Below are 20,053 nucleotides of genomic sequence, written 5' to 3'. Positions count from 1 at the left end.
TAAATCAGATGGGTACTTTGATAAGGTCACTTTTAAATACAGTAGCATCACTATAAATATGGGTTGAGGAGGTGATTTTGAAATTGTGAACTAATTGTTTTAAGGTATTTTCTTAAAAAACCAAATATAATGTTTAGCAGTACTCGGCGCTATCTCTAGGGGCATCTCCGGATGTGAGGGGCTCCTGGTGGAAGGTGCCTGCCTGAACAAGTCCTTAAGAGCCGGTGTTTGAGTCAAACTTGAAGTTCTTTTGACAGCCTTTAGGGGTCAGTGGAGAACTACGGAAGAGCCTGTTGCTTAGCTGCTGCCCAAGCGGGAGGAGATAGTGGCCACCCAATTTTGTGTGTCAGTGGTCCAGTGTGGCGTCAGCCCTGCAGGAGGTGTGCCTCCTGTATTCATTGGACCTTATTGCCAATGTTGCTTTGCTTTTGGGATTCTTATAATTATATAGTTACTTGTGGGTCAGTCATAAAAACACATTTAAAACACGTTCCTAAAATATATATTCAGAGTGCTAGGTAAAGAGATCCTAGGCACGTTGGCAGGTGTAAATGGAATTTTTTAGGAACTAAAGGACTAGTTGTGCCTTTTGAATTGAGTTCATAGTCATTACAGCCTTAGAGCAAGCAGAAGTTCAGAAATACTATTGCCTATAGTGTTTAATCTCTCATTTGGGAAAGAAAAATAACTGTGGTATTGTAGGGATTTCAGACTTCTGTCATGTGGATGATTTCACCAGGTTTCTTTTCAGTAGCAGCATCCTCACAGCAGCAACCAGATGTCTCTTACTGTCACGGGGCTGTGTCTTAGAAGAAGACCACTGGAGATGCTGTCCGATGCACTCATTGTAGACACAGTAAAAGGTGATTTTTCTAGAAGGAGAACTATATTCACTGGTAGTACTTTAAGACTGTAAAAGGAAAGAACACCTATATTCACATTGTTGCTAAATTGACCTTGCTTATAGAAACCTTTTGAAAGGTGTGAGTTTGAGTACTCAAGATCTGAAGGAATGCAGACTGCCTGCTCTGACGTTGAGTGTCCAAATCACGCATTTTTTTCAGGAAATCATCATTGAGGGCCCACTTAGGGCTCTCTGTTGCTGGTTCCCAGTAACGGTGTGACACACCAGCTCCCTGTGGCTAAGCAGCTCATGGCCTGTTAGGGCAGAGCAGACATTTACACAGGAACTTACAGTCAATCAATACAGGAAAATCCAAGTGGCATGGGAATGTTTAAATGAGGCATCTGACAGACGTGGGGGTGGTTCCCGAAGGCTCCAGAGGTGATGGTGTCCAGTCTGGCCATGACAGGTGAGGATGAGCTTTTCGGGTCAGTGGGGAGGAGAGCAGCATGTTCGGCAAAGCTGGGGGGGGACTGTGCTGCCAACATGGGGCCGGGGAGCCCAACCGGGAGTACGTCCTGAAGGTCTGGATTCAGGTCACTGAGAATAATGAACCTGGGGCGCGACCGTGGCGATTAGCAGGGCAGCCAGTTGTAATAATCCGTGTGCAGTGACGTTGGCCTTTATGGTTACAGCAGCCGCGGGGCTGGAGGGAAGGGAATGGATTTGAGGGTGACTTGGCCTGTGGCGCCAGCAGGACCAGGTGATACGTGTACGGAGGCCAGGAGGTGGTTGGAGTCTCAGTGGCACCTGGGTCTCTGACTTGAGGACCTGGTGGGTGGTGGCATCTTTTACCACCCAGGGAGCACTGGAGGAAGAGCTTCTTTGTGGGGGATAATGATTCCATTCAAATAGCTAATTTGAGGTATTTTTTAGGATACCTTGTGAGGCCATTAATTAGACTGATCTTAAGATAGATCTCGAGGTAAATGTTTTAGATGTCATCAGCCTGGATATACTTGAAGTTGTGGAGTGGAATGCGGAAGGGACATCAGTGAGTGGGAACTGCAGTCTCACAGGGTGGCATGGCTAAGAGGAAGATGGGGTTGGGGCGGGGGCTGTAGACCTGTCTGTCGTGGTGCACGATACCTTTTCTTTTTTTTTTTTTTTTTTTTTTTTTTTTGAGACGGAGTCTCGCTCTGTCGCCCAGGCTGGAGTGCAGTGGCGCAATCTCGGCTCACTGCAAGCTCCGCCTCCCGGGTTCACGCCATTCTCCTACCTCAGCCTCCCCAGTAGCTGGGACTACAGGCGCCCGCCACTGCGCCCGGCTAATTTTTTTCTATTTTTTAGTAGAGACGGGGTTTCACCATGGTCTCGATCTCCTGACCTTGTGATCCGCCCGCCTCGGCCTCCCAAAGTGCTGGGATTACAGGCGTGAGCCACCGCGCCCGGCCGGTGCACGATACCTTTTCAACTAACAGACCCCTTCTGAGCTGCCATATAGCATCTGAAAATTTAAAGATATACTGTGGAAGAGTTGGGCAAAATCAAAGTCAAAACTTCTAACGAAGTTAGACGCTTTGTTTGTTGGGAGGCTGTTTAAAATGCCCATATGGAGAAGGAAGTGGAGGCTGAAAATCACAGAGGAGGAACAGATGGATTCAGAGTAAGGGGTTCGGGTTGGCCTTTAAGGAGGGAGAGGTTAGCATGCTAGGAGGGAGAGGCGGGCTTGGAGTGACTGGGGGCACAAGGGATGCAGGCAGAGCTGAGGCCAAGACAGCGAAGCAGTGCAAACCTGGTGGAGCCAGGGCTGCGGATGGCGAGGCTGGGAGTGAGGGAGAGAAGGGAAGGCCCAGGCAGCGCTGGGGTGGGCTGGGGTGGGCTGGGAGTGAGGGAGAGAAGGGAAGGCCCCAGGCAGCGCGGGGGTGGGCTGGGGTGGGCTGGGGTGGGCTGGGGTGGGCTGGGGTGGGCTGTCAGGAGTTTAGGTGGCACTGAGCATTGCATGACAGTGTTGTTTGGTAGATGTGTGTGTTCTGTTTTGTGGCCATTCAGTAGCATTTTTATTTCCCAGTGTGACATTGAAGAATCTAGAACATTAATCAGAGAAATTTTACACTCAAGAAAATCAGAGATTCTGAAATAGAATTAGTGATTTAATCACTAATCACTGTGTATCTACTTTCAGATTGATTTGAAGCCAGAGAAAAAAATTTCTGGTTTCTTAATAGAGCAACAGTGAAACGTAGAAGATGTTAGCGAAAGCATATTCGTGCCACGAAAAACCGGCATGTTACTCAGATGCTGCTGGCTTGACTGACCCTGAAAAGAACTCTGGAGGAAGCCTCGGAAATGGAGGCGGAGCAGAGCAGCACAGCCCTGAGTGTTCATGGGACTGAGCTGCTTCTGTCACGCGCGGAGCACCCAGCAGGGGCTAGAAAATGGAGAATAGCCAAAAAAAATTTTTATGCTTCTGTAACAAATCTAGAGTCCCTCAGAGAAAGTGCTGATAGTAGCCGGCTTTGCATTTTTAGGTGAAGGTAAACTTTTAGGTGAAGTTTCACCTTTCATTTTTCGATGAAATCTACAGTTTTGTCAGTCGGCTTAAACCTTCTCTGAAAGAGGTCAGGATGGATAAGTATAACCTGGATAGTTGCTTGAAAAGGTAGAAAATAAAACAGATTGTACTCACTGTGCACAGGTGCACAGCTAAATTTTCGGGTCACATTGAGCGTGTACCTGGGAAGGGTCGATGGAGACATCGATGTCAGGGTGAGACCTGTGAGTCGTGGCTTGTGACTTGTAGAATTCGTGACTTTGTTTCCCAATGAAAAGATCCACCAGTTCTGTGATGATATTAACATAAAAATACAAAAACCTTCCACAAGTGGTTTCTAAACTATTTCGTATAACTTTGCTGCACTGGAGAGAAATCAGATCACATCCGAGAACTATCTTGAGGACAAATCTATGTACGCTCTGTGCACCTGTAGAATGTTTTAAATACTCACCGTTCTCCAGGGAAAGCTGGCTGTAGATTTTCCGTTATAGTCCAGTGACTTCAGTGGGAGAAGACACAGTCCTCATTTGAGCTCTGCGTTAAAACTTAAAATTCAGTGCAAGTGGTATTTTCCTTAGAATCTTAGTGAAACCATAACATGGCTGAACATCACTTAAAACAACACTTTATTATACCCCTTTACATTGAAAAGTAATTGTAGTTCGAGGGGTTTTGAGTATTATTCGATTAGAAATCTTAGACTCTATTTATAGTTTTAGTAGGGAAAAGTGCACTTACAATTCTAGGATTTCAGATGAACCTCAAAGCTGAACTCTTTCTTCGGATACACATTGACTGTATCTGTGGGTTGTAGATTCCTAATGGCAAGAAGGATACTTGGGGTATGTGGAGTGCACACTGTGCTGCAGGAACCTCGTGAGTACAGATGCCCGGCAGATATCCCGGGTCTGTAGGAGCCCTGTGAGTACAGATGCTGGGCAGATATCCCGGGTCTGCAGGAACCTCGTGAGTACAGATGCCCGGCAGATATCCCGGGTCTGCAGGAGCCCTGTGAGTACAGATGCTGGGCAGATATCCCGGGTCTGCAGGAGCCCTGTGAGTACAGATGCCCGGCAGATGTCCCGGGTCTGCAGGAGCCCTGTGAGTACAGATGCTGGGCAGATATCCCGGGTCTGCAGGAGCCCTGTGAGTACAGATGCTGGGCAGATGTCACAGGTTTGCAGGAGCCTCGTGAGTACAGATGCCCGGCAGATATCCCGGGTCTGCAGGAGCCCTGTGAGTACAGATGCCCGGCAGATGTCCCGGGTCTGCAGGAGCCCTGTGAGTATAGATGCTGGGCAGATGTCCTGGGTCTGCAGGAGCCCTGTGAGTACAGATGCTGGGCAGATGTCACAGGTCTGAGGGCAGCTGGGTCTCTTTTGAGGGTGTTAGAGCTGAAAGTGCATCTCATGGCTGTGGACACTATAGTTCACTGTGTTTAACTGTCTGCGGGGCCATGTAAGGAGCGCTGAGGATTCTTTGCAGAGCTGTAAACTTCATAAGTAAATCTTGGATATGCCTCTGATACATCAGTCATAGCCATTGGCAGGGGAGGCACTTGAGCCCTTGAGTGGATGTGCTCCCTTGTGAGGCGCTGGGTGGCACATGGATGTGGACGAGGGCCCTTTGGAGCTCCTGGTTGGTTGGGTTGCCACCTCCCGCCTGTTCATTGCCTGAGGGACAGTGTGTCATCCCTCTCTTTAAAAAATGAATTTGCTCCTTCTGAAAGGTGCATTGTCTGAGTCTGCCATCAATGATCCCTAACTAAAAATTCTTCTGCCTCTTTGAAGGCAAGTTCCTTTTTTGTCTTTTGAAATTTATTTTTTTAAACATCTTTCTTACTGGCTGCCATCTATTTCATTTAGGTAGGTGCTGGTATATAATGTATATTAATGTCTGCTTTACACCCCTCTGGTTCTCCCTCACCTGAGCCCTCTGTGTTCGAGAATTCTAGCCCCGTCCCGAGGCCCAGGCACCAGGGAGGTGAGGAGTGTCCTCCTCTGCAGTGCGCCCTCCTCCTCTCCCCGGTGCACGGCGCGTCCCTGGAGACCGGGCACCAGGGTCAGGTGGTGATGCTGCCTGTTAGTGGAATCTGTGCTTTTGGACAGCGTTCATGCAATTCACATACATATTTCATGCTTGTATAAGTTGATCATCTGTTTAAGGATTTACATTTTTATAAGGCTTAGAATTCTGTCTCCTCCTCTCCCACTTTTCTCTACTAACTGGGCTGTCAAGTGTTAAACCAAGAGAGCAAAACTGCAAGGTGTCAGTTAATCTTCAACTTACAGAAAGTGTTTTTAAAAAGTTTGCATTGCCATTGTTATTTTTACACACCTCTATAAAGAGGCTTAAGTCCCACTACTTCTTTCCTCTCTTGAGAAGAGGCAAGACTGACGTCTCACATAACTGCATGAGTAGCAAGTCTCGATCTCATTATCGAGGTAACTCATTGAGGGCATTTGAAGCAGTAACAAAACATGTCCAAGCTGACCTGTGCTACAAAGCCTTTTTGTAATCACCTCACTGATGGGCCTAGCTCTGATTTGTAATCACCTCACTGATGGGCCTAGCTCTGATTTGAGCCATCACATACATTAGTGTAACAATATGCTGCCATAGTCTTTGAACAAAAAATTAAAAGTGCGAGCAGAGAACTGTGCTCTCTGGTGACCTTCTAGCCTGGTGATGGTTGTGTGATCTCCTAAAGGATAAAAGGAGAGTCTGAGCTCGTCCCTGACCTCCCTCGAGGCTCCTCTTTCTCACAGGCGGTAAGGCCACAGTCGGTTCCTTAAAGAAATGTCACCTTTATCTCCAAAGAGCAAGGGAATAGTAAATGTTTCACGCACAGCAGGCAGACTAATTGTAAAGCCATGAAGCAGAGCTTCTGTTTATTCAGTGCACTGCATTATTATAAAATAAATGTTTTGTATTTAATTTTTAAATACAATTTGTTTCATGTATTCCTTATTAGGCTCCTATTAGGTAAAGTAGTATAGTACTACTTGGTTAGATAGCTCAATTCTCGTTTAGTTTGAAATGTTCAGAAATTGGTTATGGAGAGGTTTTTTCCTGTTAAGGGGTCAAGAATTTAAATGACTGATTTTTTGTTTTCAGATAGCTTGCAGGTGGGTAAGGGAGAATAGCACGTTGTCGGTAAGTGTACCTGCAGTGCACCTCTGACGTCAGCTCTTCCCTTGCAGAGTTCTCTGGGGTGCTGCACCAGTGTCATGTTTTGGCCTCTGAGATGGTCCATTTCATTCATCAGATGCAGTATTACATCACATTTGAGGTATACTTCAGTCACTGTGTTGATTTTAGTTTCAATAAGTTATGTCTTGGTATATATATATGGGGTATATATATATGTTTTATGTGGTATATATATATGTGGGTATATATGTCTGTGTGTTTATGTGTGTGTGTGTATATATATATATATTTTTTTTTTCTTTTTTTTTTTTGAGATGGAGTCTTGCTATTGCCTAGGCTGGAGTGCAGTGGCATGATCTCAGCTCACTGCAACCTCCGCCTCCTGGGTTCAAGCGATTCTCCAGCCTCAGACTCCTGAGTAGCTGGGATTACAGGCACCTACCATCACTCCCAGCTGATTTTTGTATTTTTAGTAGAGACAGGGTTTCGCCATGTTGGCCAGGCTGGTTTCAAACTCCTGATCTCAGGTGATCTGCCTGCCTCGGCCTCCTTTACGTGGTATATATTTTATGAGTGATGCTACACTAGGAAGAACACGAGCTTATCTGGCATCTTTAAATTGTTGTTTCCCAGGTGCTTGAATGTTCTTGGGATGAGCTTTGGAACAAAGTCCAACAGGCCCAGGATTTGGATCACATCATTGCTGCACACGAGGTGTTCTTAGACACCATCATCTCTCGCTGCCTGCTGGACGGTGACTCCAGGGTAAGACTCCGACCTGCTTAGAAATAAGAAACCAAAAGAATAATCTTCTTTTCTTGGGTTCTTGTCAAGTGAGGGAATCTTAGAAATCCCCTGATGCAGCCACTTTGGTAATAATTCACATAATTTTATTACAAGTTTAATGTTGAAGGTACAGTTTCTGAACAGAACTGGAACAGTAGTGCAGTAGTGCTGAAACAAGAATATACTCTAAACTAGATATAAAAATGGTAGAAAATAATAATGCCTTTTCATTTTCTAGATATAATATCCTATTGTGGTATTCAAAAGAGAAAACCATGAGTTTTGAGGTTAATATCTGAACAAAATAAGCAACACAATATAAGAACCAAACAGGCCGGGCGCGGTGGCTCACGCTTGTCATCCCAGCACTTTGGGAGGCTGAGGCGGGTGGATCACCTGAGGTCACAAGTTCGAGACCAGCCCGACCAACCTGGTGAAACCCTGTCTCTATTAAAAATATGAAAACACTAGCCGGGAGTGTGGTGTGTGCCTGTAATCCCAGCTACTTGGGAGGCTAAGACAGGAGAATCACTTGAACCTGGGAGGCAGAGGTTGCAGTGAGCTGAGATCATGCCATTGCACTGCAGCCTGGGCAATAGAGTGAGACTCTGTCTCAAAAAAAAAAAAATGAAACACATGGTAACATGTATGACATTTTTTGCAAACATTCTTTTCCTTTAGGGTCCATGTTCTGAAAGTTGCACGTTCCATGTGGCAAATCTTCTGGAGTTCTGCTTTTATCCTGAGGTCTGGGGCAAGAAGGAACCACATTGCTTTCACTTGAAGCAAATATATTGTGAAGTAGGGGGCAAATATCAAATGCATTTTTGACATGAACTCCGTGACTTCACAGACGTTTCTGGCTGGCGGAGGCTGCCTCCAGCTGGGCCTGCACTCTCCTCGGGGCCTGTCAGTGGAAAACACACCACTTCAGGGCCGTTACTTCATCTAAATTTTAGTATATGTAGGTTAACCAGCCATGAATTTCATTATTAAAGAACTATCATGTCAAAAAGTGGTTGAGATCAAAGCTGCTTCTATATGGAATGTTTTACATGTTTTTATAAATATGTGGAAATTATGTCAGAAAAATAATTTAAAATACTTCGAGGATAATTAATAATTAAAGAAATATACATCTTGAGGTTTGAGGCCCTTGAAACCTCTATTACTAACCATGGTCTTGTTATTGGACTAAAACCATGGAAGGTTTCATGGTGACTGCCAGCCGTTGCCTCTCTGTATTCAGTAGATGCCGATGAGCGTCGTCCGCACACGTTTAGGATGTCAGTGTAACAAATAGCTCTGTGTCCTAGACTCGTGTGCCATTGGCCAGCATGGCCTGTCTCACAGTGCAGTTGCATGGCAAGACAGACACAGGCTCTGTGGCCAGGTAGACCGAGGGTTGAGTTTCACTTCATAGCTTTTGACTCCAGTGTTCTGTTTTAAAGGGCGTGATCCTAGTCTCTTCAATAGATTTGTAAGAATTCTATAATTCAAGTATAATGTTGACCATAGTGACTGGCAGATAGGTGTTAGTTGCTATTTTGTGCCTGGGTGTGTGTTTTACAGAGGTGTTTACAGTCACTAGATTTCATGCATTTCAGAAAATGTTTGAACTACTGAGGACTAGACCCATACTGGTATCAGTCCAATTGTGGCAAATAAGTAACACTCCACACAGCTGACAGATAATGTAGGAGATTTAGCCCGCTTACAGGTATGAACATTCTGTATAAGATAAATTGTCATAGCTTTTGCCCCTAGACAGTTTCCACTGATAAGAACCCTATCTGGGGGAGAAAAATCTTCCCATTTGTAGCACAGTGCTCTTGTGAAAGTGGGAAGTGGGGTGTTCGTGTGTGCGTTGCTCCCACCTGACGTCGTTGAAGGAGTCATGCCAGAGGCTTCATGATCATTTCTGAACTTGCGTTTGCTGATGGCTTTACTCTTAATTTGATGATTTGTTTAAAATGAGGATTTTTTTTTAAATAAAAAGAAACCCAGTATGTAAAGCAGATTAAAACAGTCCATTATTGACATAAGCAATTTTAAGTGTAACATTTTTATTATGTCATTCACTAAGAAAACCAGATGGTTCTGATACATGTAATTTTGAAGCTGGAGTCTGTGCCTGTTTTTGTGGTTTTTGTTTGTGCATTGTTGAGAGAAATTGTGAATTGGAGTGAATTGGTACCCCTGAGGTTGCCAAAGAACGGCCTCCTGCAGGTGCCCTGTGCAGACAGATTGCCAGCAAAGCCCTGCCTGGCAGCCTGAGCTTGAAGTCGATGTCAATGGGTCACCTTGTAGATAGATTAGCTCTTCCAAAGATAATAAATTATTCTTGATTAGACTACATAAAGAAACAAATTAGAGAAATCTTTACTAAAAACAACAGATTAATCCATCTCTTTTTTGTTGCTTATTTAAGATCCTGTCAAAAGGACAGAACAGCTTCTAAGATGAGAACGTGTAAGATGGAAGATGTGTTTACCGCATTAATCATGTGGTGGTTTTATGTTAGGAACAGCATCCCTTGATCACATCCTTCTGTCATTTGCCAAATCAGTCCACATTGTTTTTGTTGCCATGTACTTTGGAGACCTGATTTTGCATAAGGGCATTGTAGTGAGTGAAAGAGAGCATGGGTTGTTCACTGCCCAATACCGAGTTCTCCTGCTTCCGTTTGTTCCAAAACCCAGTCAGCAAATACTCATTTCAGCTTTGTCTCGCTTGAGATCAGACGTTAGTTCAACTCTGAATGGTGCTGCTGTGACTTAGCAAATGAATTTTGAACCAAAGCATCGCCAGCCTTTCATAACGGAAAATATTTTTGCAGAATAGTATTAGTCCATTAGACAATGGGTGGTGAGAAGTGGCTTTGCAAATGTCTTCATTAACTGTCAAGTTGTGTTAAAAATAGAGTTAACTCAACTTCTTAGTTTCTCCCCAAATTGACTGTATTGTGTCTTCCCAACCACAGGCTTGGAACCTCTCCTGTTATCTCGGTTTCCTTTATGCTTCTCAAGTACAGTTGTGTCATTTTTCTCCTATAAACTTCTTGCAAATCTTCTGTTACATTATTGCTACATTTGAGAAATTTGGCTGGTCTGAAATGGTATTGGTTTTATTACTTTGATCTCTAAGTTTTCTAGTCTAATATTTTCTTGGCGCATATTTTTTATAAATAAAACCAGTTTTGTTTCTTTCATTCCACACAGTCTGCCTTTGCTGCTTTTTTACGCTTCAGAGCGTTAGCTAGGCTGACTCTAAGCACAAAGGGAATCCCAGTCTTATTCCTGACGTTAAAGTGATGCTTTGTTGCTTCACCATTGGCTGTTTTGTTTGCAAAGACATTTGATAGGACCTTTGTCAAACTAAGAGGGTTCTGCCCTGCTCCTAGTTTGCTTAGATGCTTTATTTAAATTATGAGTGGGTGTTGAATTTTATCACAATTTTCTTCTGCACTATTGAAATTAATCCCCGCTCTGCCCTCAGACTGTTAGTGTGTTTTTTCAAACCTAAGATGGCAGAGGGTAGAGTTAACCTTTCTCTTCAGTCATCGCACACTGCCATCAGCAGTCCATGAAAAGCCTCTCATTTTGTTAGGTTTAATTTTATCCTCTGCCCTGCCAATACTCCAGTTCCACCCTCCTCTACCCCCTTCCCTGCTGTTTGCATCAGTTTTAACGTGTTTGCTCTATGGCCTTGGGTCTATAGATGGTATTTTCTGTGGATACGTTTTTAATTTATGTAAATGATTTTGTGCTGTAGATTTCATTGTGTCCTTCCATGCCACACTACGAGAAAGATTAATGAAGTACAGTAGTTGTTTACTGAAGATTACTGTACAGTAGTTATAAGCAATGAACGGGAGATCCCTGCTGTGACATTGATGTTTGTTTAAAATATTAGGAGTTTTTTCCTCATATTAAGGTATCCTTTTATTCCTGGTATAAAATATGATACACTTTTTAAAAACCTTGCTGAATTTGCTTTTTATATTTTACTAAGTACTTCCTTTCTCATATTTTTTATTACCTGCTTTTGCTATATCTAAAGAAAAATGGAGATACTTTCCTATTCTTTTTTCTTTTTTTTGAGATGGAGTCTTGCTCGTCACCCAGGCTGGAGTGCAGTGGCACGATCTCGGCTCAGTGCAAGCTCCTCCTCCCGGGTTCATGCCATTCTCCTGCCTCAGCCTCCAGAGTAGCTGGGACTACAAGTGCCCACCACCACGCCCAGCTAATTTTTTGTATTTTTGGTAGAGACGGGGTTTCACCGTGTTAGCCAAGATGGTCTCGATCTCCTGACCTCGTGATCCGCCCACCTCAGCCTCCCAAAGTGCTGGGATTACAGGCGTGAGCCACCGTGCCTGGCTCCTATTCGTTTTTAAGTCTTGGAATAGTTTTACTCATTACTACCTGCTATCTAGCTTTGAAATTTGGGCAGAACTTCATTTTTGTAAACTTGTGAGGATTGGAGATGATTTCCAGAGAGCTCCTGGCCCACCGTGGGACTCGGGCAGTCACAGTTGCTCTTGTTACGGGTGCAGGTGCAGGACGGTCTCGTTTTGCTGGTGCCCAGCGCAGCACTGCTCAGCCGGAGGGTTCGGGATATGTGTGGCGAGGGAATGAATGAACAGCTAATGAGCACTCTGGGAATTTTAGTTGATCTCTTTTATATCTTTTCACTAAATGTCAGTGTTTTAAGAAACTTAGCTTGTTGAGGCTCTATTCATAAAACATTGTCATCTCTTTCAGGCACTCTTAAATCAACTTAGAGCTGTGTTTGATCAAATTATTGAACTTCAGAATGCTCAAGATGCAATATACAGAGCTGCTCTGGAAGAATTGCAGAGACGATTACAGTTTGAAGAGAAAAAGAAACAGCGTGAAATTGAGGTATGGCCTTTACATTTGTGAATTTATCTATTTGAATAATGAACTCCTTGCCACACACGATAATCGCAAATGCCAACAAATAACTTACTTGCCAAAATTGTCAGACAGGTTGAGATGTGCCTATACTGCATTTGAAGTCCCGAGAAATCACTGACAGTTGTAAAGAGAGAGGGGCCACCCTCACTGTCGTCATCATCCTGTTTCACAAAATAAATAAAAACAGCAACATTCATGAGAGTCACAAGTCTCCTGCCTGTTTTCGTTACTAAGTGCCACAATGCCGACGTCACCTGTCGCAGTCTCCACAGCTGCCTCCACTCTGCATCGCTCTGGTGTTTGAAGCTTGTGGATCATGCACTGTGCTGCATTTTGCAAACATGTGCATCTACAGTTTTTCCTCAACTTAGAGCAGGCTTATGTCCCAATAAGCACCTTCTACATTGAAAGTGCATTTAATACAGATGGAGCATCCCTAATCTGAAATGTGAAAAGCTCCTAAACCTGAAAGTTTTTCATCTCTGACATGACGTCACAAGTGGGAAATTACACACCTGACTCCTTTGCTTTCTGATGGCTTATTGTACGCAAACTTTGTTTCCTGCAGAAAATTAGAAAAAATATATAAATTTACCTTCAGGCTACTATGTATTTAAGGTGTGTATGAAGCATGAATGAATTTCATGTGTAGACTTGCGTCCCCTCTCCAAGACATCTCATTGTGTATATACAAATACTGCAAAATCTGAAATTCAAAATACTTGTGGTCCCAGACATTTCAGATAAAGGATACTCAACCTGTATCCCGATAAACCCATCGTTAAAGTAAAAAAAATCTTAAGTCACACGATCTTAAGTTGGAGACTGTATATGTGTGTTTATATACTTGTAAGTATATGTGTATATATAATATGTATAGGTATATATGTATGTGTATACGTGTGTGTGTGCATTGCATGTATGTGTGTTTACAGGTACATGCATGTATGTGTGTGTATACATGTATATGTACATGAACCAAATTTCTGTACTTAAACGGTTATTTTCAGATTTATTAAGCAAGTTTGGCTGTTTATGGGATTTCGTTTATTTTCTATGATCTGTATAATCTTTTACTTTTTCAAGATACAGTCATGTGCCACATAACGTTTTGGTCAATGACAGACTGCGTATTTGACAGTGGTCCCATAAAATTTTAATGCCATATTTTCACTGTACCTTTTCTACGTTTAGATATGTTAGATACACAAATACCATTGTGTTACAGTTGCCTGCAGCGTTTAGTACAGTCACACGCTGCCCAGGTTTGCAGCCTGGGAGCATAGGCTGTGCCATATAGCCAGGGTGTCGGCAGCTGCACCACTGAGGTTTGTGTAAGGCACTCAGTGATGTTCACACAGGGACAAAACCACCCAGCGATGCATTTCTCAGCATGTGTCTGTCTTTAATGTCATATGATGGTACTAACTCGTGGGATTGTCAAAGACATTATTCAGTCATTACAGTTCGGTTAGTTTTACTTTTGAGTATTGTTTCCCTTAAAGCCTGTGTTAGAGGACCACATGTAGCTTAGAGAGTCCTCCACGGGAAGCACAAGTTATTTCTTTGGTGTATTTTGGAAACATTTGTATTACTAAGGGCTCTCATTATTCAGAGCGGATTTCGGTAATTCTGGAGTGTTGTCGAGTTGGCACACAGAAGCTCCTGGACCTTGTCCAGGCAACCCTGTGGATAACTTAAAGTCAGACATACTCACGATTCTACCTAACTCTGTAACTTCCTGGCTTTGTGCCTTTGGGTGGCTCACCTCTCCAAGATGTTGTTTCCTTATCTGTAAAATGGGTGATAAGGAATATGACCTCACAGAGTCACTTACCTGTGTGTGATGATATATGACGCTTATTTAGTAGGCATTCAATGCATGCTGGCCACTGCCATTTGTAAAACGGCCCGTGTGCCCCAGAGAAGCTTCCATTCTAGAGAATTACTGAACTGTCTAAAAATCGACCAAAATCAATTCTTCGGATTTTAACCCTGTGCTAATAGCGCATCCACCGGCCATGTGGGAGTGGAAGGTTCTCTTGGGCACTTAGCTGTCACAGTGAGTGGGACAGATGAGCAGGCCACGTCCACGCTGATTCGGGATATTCCATTCAGACTTCCTTAAGGATACAGGAAGAGACACAAAAGCTAAAACCGTATCCGAGAAGTTATTTAAGTTCAAAAGGCAAGATAATATTCAAAGCCATCATTTTGACCTGAGGTCCCCTGAAAGTTCTGAAGAGATCATGCAAGTCGCCTCCTGGAAAGGTGACAGAGCCCCGGGTGTGTGCTGGGACCGAAGCGGCGCCCGCCGGCTACACCCCCTGGTGCCGCCATGTTCTACTTGTGCTGCCGTTGGGTGGGGGACTCCAAAGGGTCCTTCTCCTCCTCCTCATGGCTCTTCTGTTTCTTTCCACTTTTCTTCTCACACACTATAAATATCAATTTATAGTGATTTTACAATACAAATGTAGGATTAAAGGACTTTTACTTTCATTTTTTTTCACTGTATCTTCAATGTTGAAAACCTTGATTTCTAACATGATCATACTTATTTGCCGTCTTACGATAATGCATCCGTGCATGCACCCATACATGTGACTGTCTCAGAATGAGAATCCCGATGCTGCCACTGATATGAGAACAGTATAGTTTTGCAAATAGTTTTACTTTTTTTGCAGTTTTTTTTTTTGAGGGAAAAAATATTTCTTCTATTATTCTAATAATTTTTAAAAATTTTTTTGCTGAAATTTTTTCCACTAAATAGAAGTGTTCAAATTCCATGTGGTAATGTCCTTGAAATAATTTTGCTCCCATAAAGGTCTTCCACCAACTCACTGCACGGTTAGGTTAAGTGGTTTCATTTTGGCTTTTAATTTTTAGGGATTGCTTTTACTTATCAAACAGAATTGAATATAGTTATCTAAGATAGTAACCTGATGCCAAAACGAAGCATCTGGGGAGTTTAGCTTTTGTTGCTCTCTGTGTCCTAGTCTCCCTTGTAAACAAGGATTGGGAAATCCGCAGTATTATCACACTGATAGATCAAAACCATAATGTGTTACAAGTTTCAGCTTATTCCAAGCATAGAACCCTCCCTGTTATCATTCTAATAAAAATATTGTAATTCATGTTTATAAACTAAAGGGGAAAAATTGTATGATCATCTCAATAGATGTAGAAAATCATTTAATACCAAGTAAAACCCAATAAAAAGGTTTGCATGAATAATCTTATAATAAAGCATCATACTTGGGGTGAAATATTGGAAGCACATCCCTGAATGAGACACACACACTCCTGCACTGATGCTCCCAGCCAGGGCTGCGAGCTGAGAGGAAGTACAGAGAGAAGGAAAGAAGGCTGGCATTTTGTTGTTGTTACAAAAGTCTGTGGTTGTGTAGAATGAAACTAGACCCCTGTCTCTTGCCATGTACAAAAATCAAATCGAAATGGATTAAAGACTTAAATCTAAGACCTCACATTGTGGAACTACTAAAGGCAAACGTTGGGGAAACTACGACATTGGTCTGGGCAAAGATGTCTTGAGTAATACTCGATGAGCAATGGCAAAAATGAACAAATGGGGTCACATCAAGTTAACAAGCTTCTGCACCCAAAGGAAGCAATCAACAAAGTGAAGGGGCAGCCCAGAGAACGGGAGAAAATATCTGCAAACTACCCATTGGCGAGGGATTGATAACCAGAATATATAAGGAGCTCAAACAGCTTAACTGGAAAAAATCTAGTAATTCAGTTAAAAAATGGGCAAAGGATCTGAATGGACATTTCTCGAAAGAAGACTTGCAAATGGCAAACAGGCATCTGAAAAGGTGCTCAACATCATGGATTGTCAGAGATATGCAGATCAAAACTACAGTGTGCTATCATCTCACCCCAGTTAAAATGGCTTTTATCCAAAAGTCAGGCAAGAACAAATGCTGACAAGGATGTGAAGAAAAGGGGACCGTCGCACACCGCTGAGGAGACGTGAATTAGTCCAGCCACCGTGGATGTAAGTTTATAGTCGAGTACATGTATGTCCTTAAGTTATAGAATAAGATTACAGTAGTTAAAAGAGTGATGTGGGCTCAAGGAAAGACAAGTAAGTGGAACAGGGTAAGGTCCAGAAGCCCACAGGTAGACTTTACTCCGTGGCACGTGGCGCTGAGAGCCGTGGGGCCTGGGCCTAATTAGGCAGCATTGGCTAATTTTAAACAGCTCAAAATATACTCTTTTACTCTACTAAGTTTAGATGTTGAATGTTAAAATTTTAAAGGCGTCCACCAACAAATGCTGGTCAGGATGTGAGACAACCCTTCTGCTGCTGGTTTTGGATAAACTGGAGTAACCACTGTGCAATACTGTTAGGCAGTGACCAGTGCTGAACGCAGGACTATGCTGACCCAGCATTCTCTCTCCTCGGTGTAGTGCCCAACAGAAGTGCGTCTCGGACACACCAGGCCCCATTCCCACAGCCAGGGCGTGTCAGGCACACCAGGCTCCATTCCCATAGCCAGGGTGTCTCAGGCACACCAGGCCCCATTCCCACAGCCAGGGAACAGGGCACACCAGGCCCTGTTCCCATAGCTAAGGCATCTCAGGCACACCAGGCCCTATCCCCATAGCTAGAGCATCTCAGGCACACCAGGCCCTATTCCCATAGCTAGAGCATCTCAGGCACATGAGGCCCCGTTCCCATAGCCAGGGCATCTCAGGCACACCAGGCCCTATTCCCATAGCTAGAGTGTCTCAGACACACCAGGCCCCGTTCCCATAGCCAGGGCATCTCAGGCACACCAGGCCCTATTCCCGTAGCCAGGGTGTCTCAGGCACACCAGGCCCCGTTCCCATAGCTAAGGCATCTCAGGCACACCAGGCCCCGTTCCATAGCTAGAGCAACTCAGGCACACGAGGCCCCATTCCCATAGCCAGGGTGTCTCAGGCACACCAGGCCACGTTTCCATAGCCAGGGCTTCTCTGGGAGGAGAGGTGGTGATTGGAAGGGGCCACAGGAACATCTGGGTGCTGAGTTGCCCTTGCTCTGCATCTGCATGGGGGTGACCTGGGCATATTCATCTTGTGATAACTTATTAAGCTGTTCACGTATGAGTTTTTACACTTTTTTATGTGTGTTATACTACAGTAAAATAGTATATTTCAAAAATTTGTTTAAAGAGATAAAAGACAGAAGTTGGTGAGGAAAAGATGGGAAGTAGTGTAAATACTGTTATTTCTTTATCTTTTGTAACCAAGCATCAAAAGATATTGTTTAAAGCTCATAAATGAAGTAAAACAGGTATACCTATGTTAAAAGATGTTAGAGATATGAATAGAATGTTTTCTAAGATCAGATGGCAAAAGGAAGGAGGACAAGAATTATTATTGCACAGATTAGAATATTGGTACCATCTGAAGAAAAAGATGGAATGTTTTATGAAGTATAGGTAAAAAGGTAACCACTGGGACACAGTGTCACTGCCTGGCTATTAGAAGAAAGACAGGTGATACGGTAGAAGATTACCACCCTCAAACTGGAAAGCGCAGTATAAATATGAAGACAGAACTAAGAGCAGATGTACGTCACGTCAGTCAGGGGACTTGGGTTCAAAGCTGCTCAGTAGAGATGGTGTTTGCTTGATGGCCCGGGTGGGGGTGCTGGATGGCTGGTAGCTGAGGGCTAAAGGTCATTATCTGGGCAGACCTACAAATTAGGACATTCTGGCCGGGCACAGTGACTCAGGCCTGTAATCCCAGCTCTTAGGGAGGCAGAGGTGGGAGGATCGCTTGAGCCCAGGAGTTGGAGACCTGCCTGGGCAATATGGCAAGACCCTGTTTTCCACAAAAAGTTGGGAGTGGGGAAGAAGATGAATTGGGAAGTTCTGGTGTAGAACAGAGTGATGTAGATAGTTTATAAAGAAAACAGTGGACATGAACAAGGCATATAAAGCAAATTAAATTCTTCAAAGGAAAGCAGGTTGTGGTTCAGAGCACAAAACAGTAAACACGGCAGGAGGGGCGCGTTGGAGTGGTGGGAGGGGCAGGGCACAGTGAGGACCATGCAGAGCAGGCTTCCTGCAAGGCCCAGGTCACGCCGTATCAGTACTCACTTAGAAAACCACCAGCAAACAAGGAGAAATGGGTCAAAACACATGGATATTAGACAAATAATCAGTTTCTTACAGACTATGAAAGATAAAATGCACATAAATAAGAAATGAAAATTCATAACTGCCTATATTAATAAATTGGAGAGAATGAAAGTAAATAAACATCCCACTCAAAAAGTTGGAAAAGCAGGAATGAAACCTAAAGAAAAAGCCAAAGGACATAATTAGTAAAGATGAAAGTGAAAATTAGTGAATCAGAAAACAATAAAGTCCAAGAGCTGGGCGTTTTTGGGGGCCAAGGAGTGGAGAGAAATTAAGCCATGAAGGAATCTGAGAGGTAGTGGGAGGAGAAGGCACAAACTTACAAAACAAGTGAAAAGAACATACTCTTTGGCTCAGCTCTGTGGAAAAAATCTACTTGAAGGAAATCATTTTCCATAGGTTTCCGAAACTGGCCCCATGAGAGAAGGGAAATTGTAAGCAGAAAAATACTAAAGAAGAAACAAAGCCATCGAAGGGCTCCCACCAAAAAGCATCAGGTCAGCCATGCTGAGAAAGCCTCCCAGACGCACCAGTGGTCAGCTTTGTGCTCTGTGAATCGTTCCAAGTCAGAAAAGGAGAGTTTCTAACTTGTGTAGGAAGCATCACAAGGCTGATGCCCTATCTGAGAAAAAACAAATCTGGGTTATAAATATTGATGGAGAAATTTCACATAAAATATAACTGAAAAATGGCTAGCAGAATTTAAAAGTGTAATTTACGAAGACTAGGATTTATTTCAGGAATGCGTAGGTTTGGGAAATCCAGTAGTATAATTCACCGTATTTGACAAGCGAATTAGATCATGGCTGGGAGCGGTGGCTCCTACCTGTAATCCCTGCACTTTGGGAGGCTGAGGCGGGCAGATCACCTGAGGTCAGGAGTTCGAGACAAGCCTGGTCAACATGGTGAAACCCTGTCTCTACTAAAAATACAAAAAACTAGCCGGGCGAGGTGGCGGGCGCCTGTAGTTCCCGCTACTCAGGAGGCTGAGGCAGGAGAATGGCGTAAACCCGGGAGGCGGAGCTTGCAGTGAGCTGAGATCCGGCCACTGCAGTCCAGCCCGGGTTACAGAGCAAGACTCAGTCTCAAAAAAAAAAAAAAAAAGCAGACACCTCCCGCTCCTCACATACCTGTTTTCAGCCCTACTCTGTAACCTGTTTTCCATCGTGGTTTTACTTACGTTTGGTACTTTTGATTCTCCAGGGCCAGTGGGGAGTGACGGCAGCAGAGGAAGAGGAGGAAAATAAGAGGATTGGGGAATTTAAAGAATCTATACCGAAAATGTGCTCACAGTTGCGAATATTGACCCATTTCTACCAGGTGTGTATGAGGAGTGGCTCTTCACACCACTCTGCCCATGTTCTGTTCCTGACACTTGCTTTCACAGTGACGAGAGCTGAGTCAGCCCTGTCAGTCTGGCACTTATTTGTGTAGGTTTGAGTAGCACCCATGGTGGACCCCATGACCCTCTGGGGGACTCAGGTATACCTGGGCTCCAGGCATTGCCAGTGTGCCGCCAGTGAGCACCCTGGCCAAAGGGTGGCCCCTGTGCTCCCTCATGGTGGGGTCCGGGGACCGGGGGTGGCCCCTGAGCTCCCCTGTGGTGGGTGTGGGAACT

At 43.9% G+C, this 20,053-nt stretch overlaps 1 protein-coding gene across 1 annotated transcript in view; it reads left to right on the top strand.

The window, feature by feature from the left end:
* Positions 1 to 20,053, top strand: part of TUBGCP3 (tubulin gamma complex component 3) — a 94,202-nt gene that overhangs the window by 70,075 nt on the left and 4,074 nt on the right. Inside the window, exons 18-21 of the mRNA XM_007960937.3 lie at positions 6,605 to 6,693; positions 7,188 to 7,319; positions 12,104 to 12,244; positions 19,639 to 19,755. Coding sequence (XP_007959128.1) covers positions 6,605 to 6,693; positions 7,188 to 7,319; positions 12,104 to 12,244; positions 19,639 to 19,755 — 479 coding nt within the window. The remainder of the gene's footprint in view (positions 1 to 6,604; positions 6,694 to 7,187; positions 7,320 to 12,103; positions 12,245 to 19,638; positions 19,756 to 20,053) is intronic.

The sequence above is a fragment of the Chlorocebus sabaeus genome, chromosome 3, assembly GCF_047675955.1.
Source record: "Chlorocebus sabaeus isolate Y175 chromosome 3, mChlSab1.0.hap1, whole genome shotgun sequence".
NCBI lineage: Eukaryota > Metazoa > Chordata > Mammalia > Primates > Cercopithecidae > Chlorocebus > Chlorocebus sabaeus.
The sequence above is the reverse complement of the archived record's forward strand: the minus strand, read 5'-3'. Positions and strand labels throughout refer to the sequence as shown.